The following is a 10,485-nucleotide window of genomic DNA, read 5'->3' as shown; positions in this document are numbered from 1 at the left end:
TCCGTTTCAAAAAAAAAAAAAAAAAAAGAATAAAGAAGATCTAAAAACATTGTCAAGTGACTTGATTTAATTCATATTTACGGAATACTCAACCAACAACTGTAGGTTACACGTTTCTTTCAAGTACACATGGGGAACTCACCATGGTAACTTACATGCTGAATAATTTTTAATGACTTCATAAATCTCAAAGGGTTGAAATTATACAGAGTATACTCCCAGACCAAAAAATAATTATTTTGGATATCAAAACTGTTACTTTTGGATATTTGGAAATTAAGCAACACAATTATAGTGAAGCAATGGATCAAACAAGAATAGTTCAAACTGAATGGTAATAAAAACACAAACTAGTCAAGTTCATGAAATACGACTTAAGTAATATATAGGAAGAAATTTATACCTTTAATTTATATTTTTATGTATTTTCAAGTATGTTAGAAAAGAAAGGCTTAGAATCAATGATCTAAGCTTTCAGAGAAGCTACAAAAAGAGAAAACTAAACTCAAAATACATAGAATAAAGGAAATAAAAACAGAAGAGCAGAAATCAATAAAATAGGGAAAAAAAGGAGGCTAAAAAAGGTAGCTCACATGTGTAATCCCAGCATTTTTGAAGGTTGAGGTGGGAGGATTGCTTAAGCCCAGAAGTTTGAGGCCAACTTAGGCAACATAGTGAGGCACTGTCTCCACAAAATAAAAATAAAAACAATTAGCTGGATTTCGTGGTAAGCACTTGTAGTCCTAGCTATTCAGGAGGTTGAGGCAGGAGGATCTCTCTCTCTCTCTCTTTTGTGAGATGGAGATTTGCTTTTTCGCCCAGGCTGGAGTGCAGTGGCGCAATCTTGGCTCACTGCAACCTCTGACCCCCAGGGTTCAAGCAATTCTCCTGCCTCAGGCTCCCGAGTAGCTGGGATTACAGGCGCCCACCACCACGTCTGGCTAATTTTTGTATTGTCAGTAGAGATGGGGTTTCACTATGTTTGCCAGGCTGGTCTCAAACTCCTGACCTCAGGTGATCCACCCTCCTTGGTGTCCCAAAGTGCTAGGATTACAGGTGTGAGCCACCGCGCCTGGTCTTAGGAGGATCTCTTGAGGCTAGGGGTTTGATGTCACAGTGAGCTATGAGTGCATCACTGCACTCCAGCCTTTTTTTCCTCTGAGAAAAGGAAGAAAACAAAGTAATAGGAAAAGCAGTAAAACCAATGATTGGTTTGTTTTTTAAAATTAATAGAATTGGTACATTGACAGAAATACCAATAAAGACAAAAGGAGGAAAAACATAAATTATCAATATCCATAATGAAGGGGGGGCTTCATTGCAGATTCTAAATATATTGAAAGATGAAAAAGAAATATTACCAATAGCTTCATGACAATAACTTCAACATCTTTGATAAAATAGACAAATTTGCTTAAAAAACACAAGCTGCCAGCTGCTGACAGAAGAGGAAACAGAAAATTAGAATTGCAGCATATTTATTTAAGAAATTGAGTGTGCAATTCAAAATCTTCCCACAAATAAAATGTCATTCATGGTTGGGTTCTGCAGTAAATTCTATCAAATACATGAAGTAGAAATAATAACTATCTTACATAAACTCTTTCTTAGAAGAAGAGGAGGAGGAAACAATTGCCAGGTCATTTGATGAGACCAGAAACTAAACCCTGACAAGGGTATCACAAGAAAAAAAATTGTAGATCAACATCTCTCATGAACATAGATGCACAAATTCTCAACAAAATTAGCACAACTGACTTGGCTGCATGTCACCTGGAGGAAAAACTTATAAACAATTTTCCTGGACAATCATGATCACACAGGTGCTGTTCCATTCCCAGTCTGCAGGACTCCAGCTCATGAGATGTCTTTGTATTCTTCCACCGTTGCTCCTGCCACTCCGTATTTGGAATAGGACTTGCTTCTGATTCCTTTGCTTGAATTCCACAACTGTAGCCATCACTGTTACCATAGTGATGGTCATTTGAACTTGCAAGTTGGAAACAACCAACAACTGGGACAAAGGTGAAGCAAGTAACTGAGATGCAAATTCTAAGTCATTATCCCAAAACTTGGAGATAAATACTATTTGTTGCAATATTGTAAAAATTAAAATTTAATGTAAACACCCATGAGAAACAATATGAAATTTTAAATAAAGACAGGAACCACCCTGCCCTTGCACATATTTGCCACACTAACCTCACCCTCATCCTGTCCGATCCTCTTGTTAACTTTATTGTTTCTTGATCTCACTGGGAGAAAAGTTACCATGTCTACTTCACAGCTCCTTCTCCTGGGCTGCTCCTTCAGGGCCAGAATGTCACGAAAATTCTAAATCCAATAATGTTGGGATTGTTCCATATGCAAGAAATAATTTCCTTTCATTTGAAAATATAAACTATTCTACAATATGTTGCTAATGCTAACTTTATTAAACACATTCACAGATTAAAGAAAAAAACCTTAACATGGAAAAGTTTTGGAAAAGCAATGTTACTCTGGTATTTATCTCTGCAGTTTATTGCCACTGTCTACTAAAGCCACCCACCAGAGACACACACATATACAGGCACAAATGCACACACACAAATACAACCGACTCTGGGATTTTGTGTATTTGTAGCTGTAGATTTCTAAAATTGTTTGAGGCATCATTATTTATGTATCATGATAGATTTTCTTGACTTTTGGTGACTATGCTGATAACTGGAGGTAATGCTCTTCTCAAGGTATTCCAGATCAGTCTAAGAAAGACAAAAGTATTAATCCTTTAAAGATGCCTTTAAATTCTAGACTTTACCCATAAAACATTTGTACAGTAAGATACAAAGGGAGTAGTACTCATTGGGATCTCTGGGCCCATTTCAAAACTTGCATTTCTATATGTGAGAAGGTTGTCAGGAATTAATCAAATATGTTTTTTGGAAAAGGTAAGAGAAAGACCAAATATGAAAGTAGTAGTAATGAGCTTTCTTCTCTCATTTGGTATACAAATTAATACTATCTTGAAAATGACCATCATTGCCACAAGTGACAGGGACTACTGATGATTGGGTGCTAATGGTAATACCCTAGAGGAAATGGCATTTGCTGTTCTCCAGCCATTAATATTCATAATGGGGGCTGTAAGTATGGTGCCAACTTCTGAAAGTCCCAGAATTTATGAGAATTTTAATTTTTTTGTGACTATGCTGATAACCAGAAGTAATGCAGTTATCAAAAGCCCCAGTCAGTTAAATAATGATTACTGCAGTCAGAAACATAGAAAGATCAAGAACGAATTCATGTATTTAAGTCATTTTGCTATTACATCTCTTCCTTTAACATATTATTAAGGGGCATCTAGGTGTATAAGTAAAACTCCACTTAAAAATATGCTAATGGCTACTGTGCTAGCTAAAATGAATGTTCAATGGAAGATTTTGATGAAAAAATAGATGTCTCAGGCCTCACTGATTTTAATTCCCATTTTAAGAAGAACCACTCTCAATTGCCACCACCACTCCAGATAGTCTACTTTGCCCTTACTATTGGGCATCAGTTTTCGTTAATGTGCTGAGCAGTATACAGAAATTCTGCATCAGTGTTGAGTTGCCATTGTCACCTATAACCATTACACAGACAAATGCCTGAATTTTCAAAGTAATTGCGCTACCACCTATCTGTTGCCCTGATTGTGAAGTAAAATTTATTTAACATTTACAGACACATAAAATACAAGAATTATGAAAAAACGGTTAACTGTGATTTCCTTAATTTCAAATCATTGGTGTTGGTGAATACTGACACATGCAGATATGCGTTTGCCTCCGCTTTTCCAGGGAGTGCATATATCTCCGCCCCATTGGACTCACGTAAAACAAATAGGAGCAGTCATATTATTTAACCAACAAGCACAAATCTCCTGCTTCCTAGCCCTAGTTTGGAATTGATATAAGCCCACCAATACTTCCAAACTTGGTACCAGAAAAGGCATGAGTCAATTTGTAATAGTTTTAAAATAACTTTTAGGCTCTTGAAATATAAGTGCATTTTTCTCCATGTGAAGGAAGCTGGTCTGCAGTAAAAGGGAATAAAACCAGCAGGATAGAAAAAATGGTCAAGTCCTTGTTTCTAATTGTTATGGCCTTACCCTTCAATCAGTTTTATTTCCAAACATATCCTAAATTACATTATACACCCTAATATCTTCTGAATAAATTCTGTATTTTATCTTGAGAGCTAATTTGAATTGGGTTTCTGTTGATTAAAACCAAAAGAATTTAGACTAACAGAAGTATTAATTTGGCAAAAGATCTTTCTGGTTAGTACATTTTCTGTTACTATAAAGTATGAATTTCTGAAAGTCATTTTCAATGCAGAAAATACGAGATATATAGAAGAGCATGCACTTTTCAAACATGATTCTGAATGTTGATGGCAGTAGTGACAATTTGAGGAGTAACATTTAGGGACAGGCTAGTTGAATGACATAAGGTTCCCTCAAGCAGCATGCTCAGGAATATCTTTAACCTCCATTCTTTCAGTCTGCCAAAATTTGGAATGCCTGACTTCCCTGGCATGGATCAGACTTCTAACAATGGTCAGATGAAAATTTCTGGTCAGAAAGAGAGCTTGGAACAGAACTTGGGCAAAGTATTTCATATGCCTTTTTATTTCATGTCAAATATAATATTCAAACAATGCTGGGGTATTTCCAGAACTGCCTATTTGGACATTTTTAATCTTTTGAATATCCTTAGTTCTTGACCTGCTCATTCACATTTGAGAGCACATGACACAAGAGGGCTCCCATAGCCTCCCGTAGGTAAAACTTCTGCAGTGATTTCCAGGCTACTGATTCAGCAATAGAGACAATATTCTGATTATTTTTTATTACATTTCCCAGGATAAAGGCTGCAGGGTTTTAACCAGATTACATTTCTGTGCATGGAGTATTCCAGTGAGGCCTCTACCTGAGTTAAATTTTCATTAAACATCACCAAAGTGAACTCTCATTGAACGTTATTTGGCTTTGCTTGGGAAAAAAGACACAAGCTTCTCCCTTAACAGATTGGAAATACATATGAAGGGAGCTTGCTATATTCGAGCCTATATTCTATTGATTTTACAGGAAAGGAATCCATTTTTATAGAAATAGGCCTTGGATTGACAAAAAAATTCATCATGTTTATGTTTCCTTTGTTCTTTTGTGAAGAAAATACATCATCACAGTGTTTATCTAAGATTAAAAAACCCTTAGGGGACTGTGCCGAAGATAACTCATAACACTCCATTATTACTTCAAAATATCCAGAGAGACCTCTGCTGGCACAGCCCAGCTTTCAACTTTTAAGGAAATCATTTCTAAAAATTCAGCCATCAGCCAAAAGGGATAATTTTATATGCATTTAAATAGTCATATTACCTAAATTGTCTAAAATCATACATAATTTCCATGTTTACAGTAATCAAACTAGAAATAGAAGTTCCATGCTGCTGTTTTCAGTAGTGGTTTGGAGGATAGTGACGAGACACTGCAGCTTATTTTTATTATACCAAAAATATAGCTAATGGGTTTCTCAGAAAACTATTGCCCTCATTTAAATTCATTTGTGGGAGAAATTAAAATTCTCCTCCACTTTCCAGTTGTTAGAATAAGGTACCTCCCACCTTGTGAATGCTGTCATATGACCACAACTACCTATGTATTCCAATTGCCATTTAGGAAGAAAATAAAAGCAAGGAAGGAAAATAAAGCAAGCAGGCCAATGGCCTTAGATTAACATCATAAAAGGCAAGATGAGACTTATAGAAATCTCAAAGGAGGTCTACAAAATCTGAAAGAGAAAATAGGTGAAATAAATGGCTCTGTTTATGTTGATGAGAGTCTCTATTCTGCTAGTATCCAAAAAACTTATTTCACTGTCTTAAATTTTTTTTTTTTTTTGTTTTTTTTTTTTTTTTTTTTTTTTTTTTTTTTGAGACGGAGTCTCGCTCTGCACCAGGCCTAGAGTGCTGTGGCCGGATCTCAGCTCCACTGCAAGCTCCGCCTCCCGGGTTCACGCCACTCTCCTGTTCAGCCTCCCCCGGGTACAGCCCTGGGATACAGGCGCCGCCACGTCGCCCGGCTAGTTTTTTGTAGTTTTTATAGTAGCCAGGTGGTTGGTCCACCCCGTGTTAGCAGGCTGGCCGCATTCCTGACGTGATCCGCCCCGTCTCGGACCTCCCAAAGGCTGGGATTCACAGGCTTGAGCCACTGCGCCCCGGGCCTAGTTTTAATTTTTTTATTCACTAAGAAACAATGACATGTCACTCATGTTCAAAATTGTTCTAGGTACTATGTGTGACATAGAGGAGAATTGGTACTTATCCTTCAAATAGCCATAATCCACAAAAACACATGGATTGCTGTTCTGCTTATGAATATTTTCAGGATCCATATTTAGTCAATTTTACTAAGTAAAATGTTTAGCCTTGCTACTTATTGCCTGTGATGGGGCAGGGTATTCTGGATTGCTGCATAAACATCTTAGTCATCTTGCTCAGGATACCATTAAGTCCAGATTTAAAAACATGCCTCACATTTATCAGTTCACTTTCTGATTCTGTTCTCCAAAGTCAGCTTTTGGAGATGCTACTAGCCAGGAATATTTCGTTGAAAATTCGGTTATTTGCATATGTTTTCCAATTGTGAGATGACTGAATGATGATATAAATTTAATTGCAGTAGTTCAGAGTACTGTCCCTTGATAACACCCCAGGGAAAACAATATGACTGATTCAAGACAGGCAAGGCCCCAGATTAGGGCTTACCCCAGGAGGGTTTTTGGCTTCACACATAAAAGAATTCAAGGGCAAGAAGGTACTGTTAGACAGCAATCTTTTATTGAAACGGACTGCTCCTTGTTGAGCAGGGCTAACTCTTTTGCAGTGCACCCGGAGTTGGCAGTAGCAGCTCATGGGGTGTTGGCAACTCTATTTATACCCGCTTATACCTACTTTCACTTACATGCAAATTAAAAGGTGAGTTAATGCAAATTGAGGAGCTGGTTATTCATAACTTTCTAGGAAAAGGGACAGTAACTTCTAGGTCGTTGCCATGGAAAAGGGCAGTAACTTCTGGGTTGCCATGATATTTGTGAATTGTCATGGGGCTGGTGGGAGTCTCTTATGCTAATGAGCAGCGAGGGCAATTAAAGATTGCCTTCAGCACCACCTGATACTTCCTGCAGGGTTTTTGACTTCAGTTGTGCACCACCTGCTGGTTCCTGCCAGTTTCTTCATTTTGTCCCATCAGCAGGGAAATAAGTCATGCTGATGTCCTGCCTCACTACTTATCTGACAAATGTCTCATATATAAGCAGACAACTTGGAAACTAGTCTGACAACTGTAAAAAAGTAAAAGTACAGAAAAAAAATCACTTGCAACAACGAACGTGGCAATACATCCAGGGAAACTCCTGCTTTCAAGGCTTGGGACTAATCCTCTGTGGTTTGAGAGCTGTACTCTCTGGACTTCAAGCTCCATCCTCTGACCCATCTTTCCTTTTTCATTTGAATTGGCACATGTTTTTAGCTAAGCAGTTTTATCAGTCTATTTCTTGCTTACAGAATTTGGAGAGGGGGGGTACCACCTCCTTCTTTAGTTAGTTCTCTCTATCCCTTTCAGTTCAAGCTAGCAGTGTTTCTGCTGATTAAACATTCTCAATAACCTTATTTCCTGTGCATTTCACAGGGATTCAATTTATTAAACAAGAGACTCCTTTGAAGTTATTTCCTGAGTAATTATGTCTATATTCCTGGCTTCTGCTGATGTGGCTGAAGATATCCGTGTCATGTACCTAGTCTCTTCAAAGAGCCTTCTGTATGATTGACTACCTGATTCTTTCAAGGCACTAGTAAAAGGTTGTCCTGATATGTCTGTGGCTTTCTCTGCAGAACATATATCCTTAGCAGTGAATCTCCTGATTTTAACATCTTTTGTAGTCTGAGTAGGGTGAGAATTTCCCCAACCATCAAGTCCTGGTTCCTTTTTGCCTCACAGTTCTTCTCTCAATCTAATTCCTCTCATTCTTTTCCCTCTCACATTTTACTATAAGCAGCAAGAAAAAAAACAGACTATACATTCAACCCTTTGCCTGAAAATCTCAGCGAAATCTCCCAAGTTCATAGCTTACAAGTTCTTTCTACATAACTACAGAACACAATTCAGCTAAGTTTTCTCCCACCATATAAAAGCATTCCCTTTTCTTCAATTTCCAATATTTTCCTCATTTCTGCACCCTCACCAGCAGAAACTTTAACATCTATATTTCTACCCACAATCTATTTAAAGTGATGTAGGTATTCTCTAAGGCAACATGTTTCTCCACCATGCTTCTCACTTCATTCTGAGTCCTTACTAGCAGATTTGTTAACAACGTATTTCTACTAACAGTCTGTCCAAAGCAAGCGAGGCTTTTTCTGTCATACCTGTCAAAGTTCTTCCAGCCTCTGCCCACTTTCCAATTCAGAAGCCACTTGCACATTTTAAGTGTTTATTACAGTAGCATTTCACTTCCGGGTATCAAAATCTGTGTTCAAGTTCAGCCAGAGAAACAGGCAGCAGGAGACGTATGGTAATCAATTTATTGCAAGGAAGTGACTTATTCAGTTGTGAAAGGTGCCTAGACAAGTCCAAAATCTGTACAGCAGGCAGTTAGGAGGGGCAGGTTGGAACTCTGGGACATAAGCTGAAGCTGCCGTCCTTAAATGAAATTTCTTTTTCATCTCAGGGAAGACTCAACTCTGCTTTTATGGCCTTTCCACTGATTGAAATAGACCCACCCAGATTATCTAGGAGAGTCTCCCTCTTTTAAGTTTAGCTGATTGGCAACCTTAATTCCGTTTGAAGCTTAATTTCTTTGCAATATAACATATTCATAGGTTCTGGGGATTAGGGCAGGAACATCTTGGTAGTCATTATTTTGCATGCAATATGATTCTAGAGTATTTGCAAAGTTGAGAAGCTCCTGGAGACAGAAAGGTCCTGACAAGAGAGCAGATGTTTTTCCTCAAATAATTTAACTCCTTCACCAACATATCCTTTAATAAATTTTGTTTGGTTAACTAATATTAGTTCTACAGTGTAATTTCTTTCAAATTCCTTATGAATCAGAATAATGTCACCATCCAAAGACAAGTAGATGCTGGCATTCTGTACCATCGGAAGTTCCTCTAAGCCCAGAATTTGGGACTCAATTAAGATTTTCCTGCTGTGGTAAGAGGAAATTGCAGGACATGAATTAGTTGGTCCTAGTGTCTATTGGCCTTATAGGAACACCTTAAACACAGGAAATGTGGGTATTAGAAAGCCTGTCCAGCCCCCCGATAGGATCATAACGTTAGATAGAGATAAGAAAGAACCCATCAGTCTTTTCTATGTTAATTTACATGAGAAAGAATACATTATGCAGACATATTTTTATGAGATGACGTGTTTTAGAATGAAAGTCTAATGCTTATAAGTGTGATCTTGAAAACAGTAGCTTAAAATTATCCATGTTGCTCCCAATTGGAAAAAACAAAACTCCAAATATGAAGCTTGGAATAAATTACACGTGGATAAATATGAAATGATTACACCCCGAGCTTTTATCAAAAAATCAGAGCTGTGTAAATAAGAAAAACTATAAAAAAAAACTTTAAAATATGACTTCAAAAATCATATTCTTATGTAGTGTCATATAGTGTGACAGGTACTTTCAAAATTAGAGTTATGTTTATTAGGTGGGGTTAACTTTCATATTACCCTTCGGGATATGGGAATACTATTAATTTATTCAGAAATGTGAAATTTCCTGTTATAAAATATTTATAATAATACAATAATTTGAAAACTAATTAACAACCAGGCCAAGGAAATAAGTAACATTACTAAAGACAATAGCAGAAATTTTTTAAAAAGTAGAATTAAAGATTACTAAAGGGTTAAAAAAACTAAGGTGAAAAGTGAGGAAGACAAAATTAGCAGACGATAGGAAAGCTTCAGATACCTACACTATTCTAGATATTCTGATTTCCTCCTAGAGTCCTGGCTCAGAATATTGGGTAATATAGGCTTCAAGAACTTGAAATCATTACTTTCAGAGCCTCCAGTCAGACACACCTCGTACTGATAACTCTGGGATAGGGTCCCGGTGCCGCTCACGTCCACCAGATGCCCTGGAAAGTGGCCCTCGGGCACAGAGCAGCGACCCACCGAGGCCGCCCTGCTCCTCCTGCACAGCCGCACCGCCACGAACAGGAGCACCGACAAGAGGAACAGCGACGACACCGAGGCCAACGCCACCACCAGGTAGACTGTGAGCGAGTCGGCCTGGGCCTGGGCCGGGGCCGCCTCAGGGAGAGGCAGGTAGAGCTGGGAGAAGCCGTCCACCAGGAGCACGTGCAGCGTGGCGGTGGCCGAGAGCGGAGGCTCGCCATTGTCCTTGACCAGCACCACCAGCCTGTGCTTGGCCG

General features: G+C 38.2%; 2 protein-coding genes across 4 annotated transcripts in view; both read right to left on the bottom strand.

The window, feature by feature from the left end:
- LOC108530188 (protocadherin beta-13) overlaps positions 1-10,485 on the bottom strand; it is a 61,557-nt gene that overhangs the window by 9,939 nt on the left and 41,133 nt on the right. The window lies entirely within an intron of this gene.
- Positions 6,258-10,485, bottom strand: part of LOC108530186 (protocadherin beta-15) — a 172,872-nt gene continuing 168,644 nt past the window's right edge. The window contains exon 2 of one of the 3 annotated variants that reach the window (XM_017872882.1): positions 6,258-10,485. In XM_017872882.1, the coding sequence (XP_017728371.1) occupies positions 10,025-10,485 (461 nt within the window). In that variant the 3' untranslated portion in view covers positions 6,258-10,024. The other 2 variants (XM_017872881.1, XM_017872883.1) reach the window with 2 other exon arrangements.

This window comes from Rhinopithecus bieti, unplaced genomic scaffold (assembly GCF_001698545.2).
Source record: "Rhinopithecus bieti isolate Rb0 unplaced genomic scaffold, ASM169854v2 scaffold_7438, whole genome shotgun sequence".
Lineage (NCBI taxonomy): Eukaryota > Metazoa > Chordata > Mammalia > Primates > Cercopithecidae > Rhinopithecus > Rhinopithecus bieti.
Note: the sequence above shows the minus strand (reverse complement) of the source record. Positions and strands in the feature narration are given on the sequence as shown.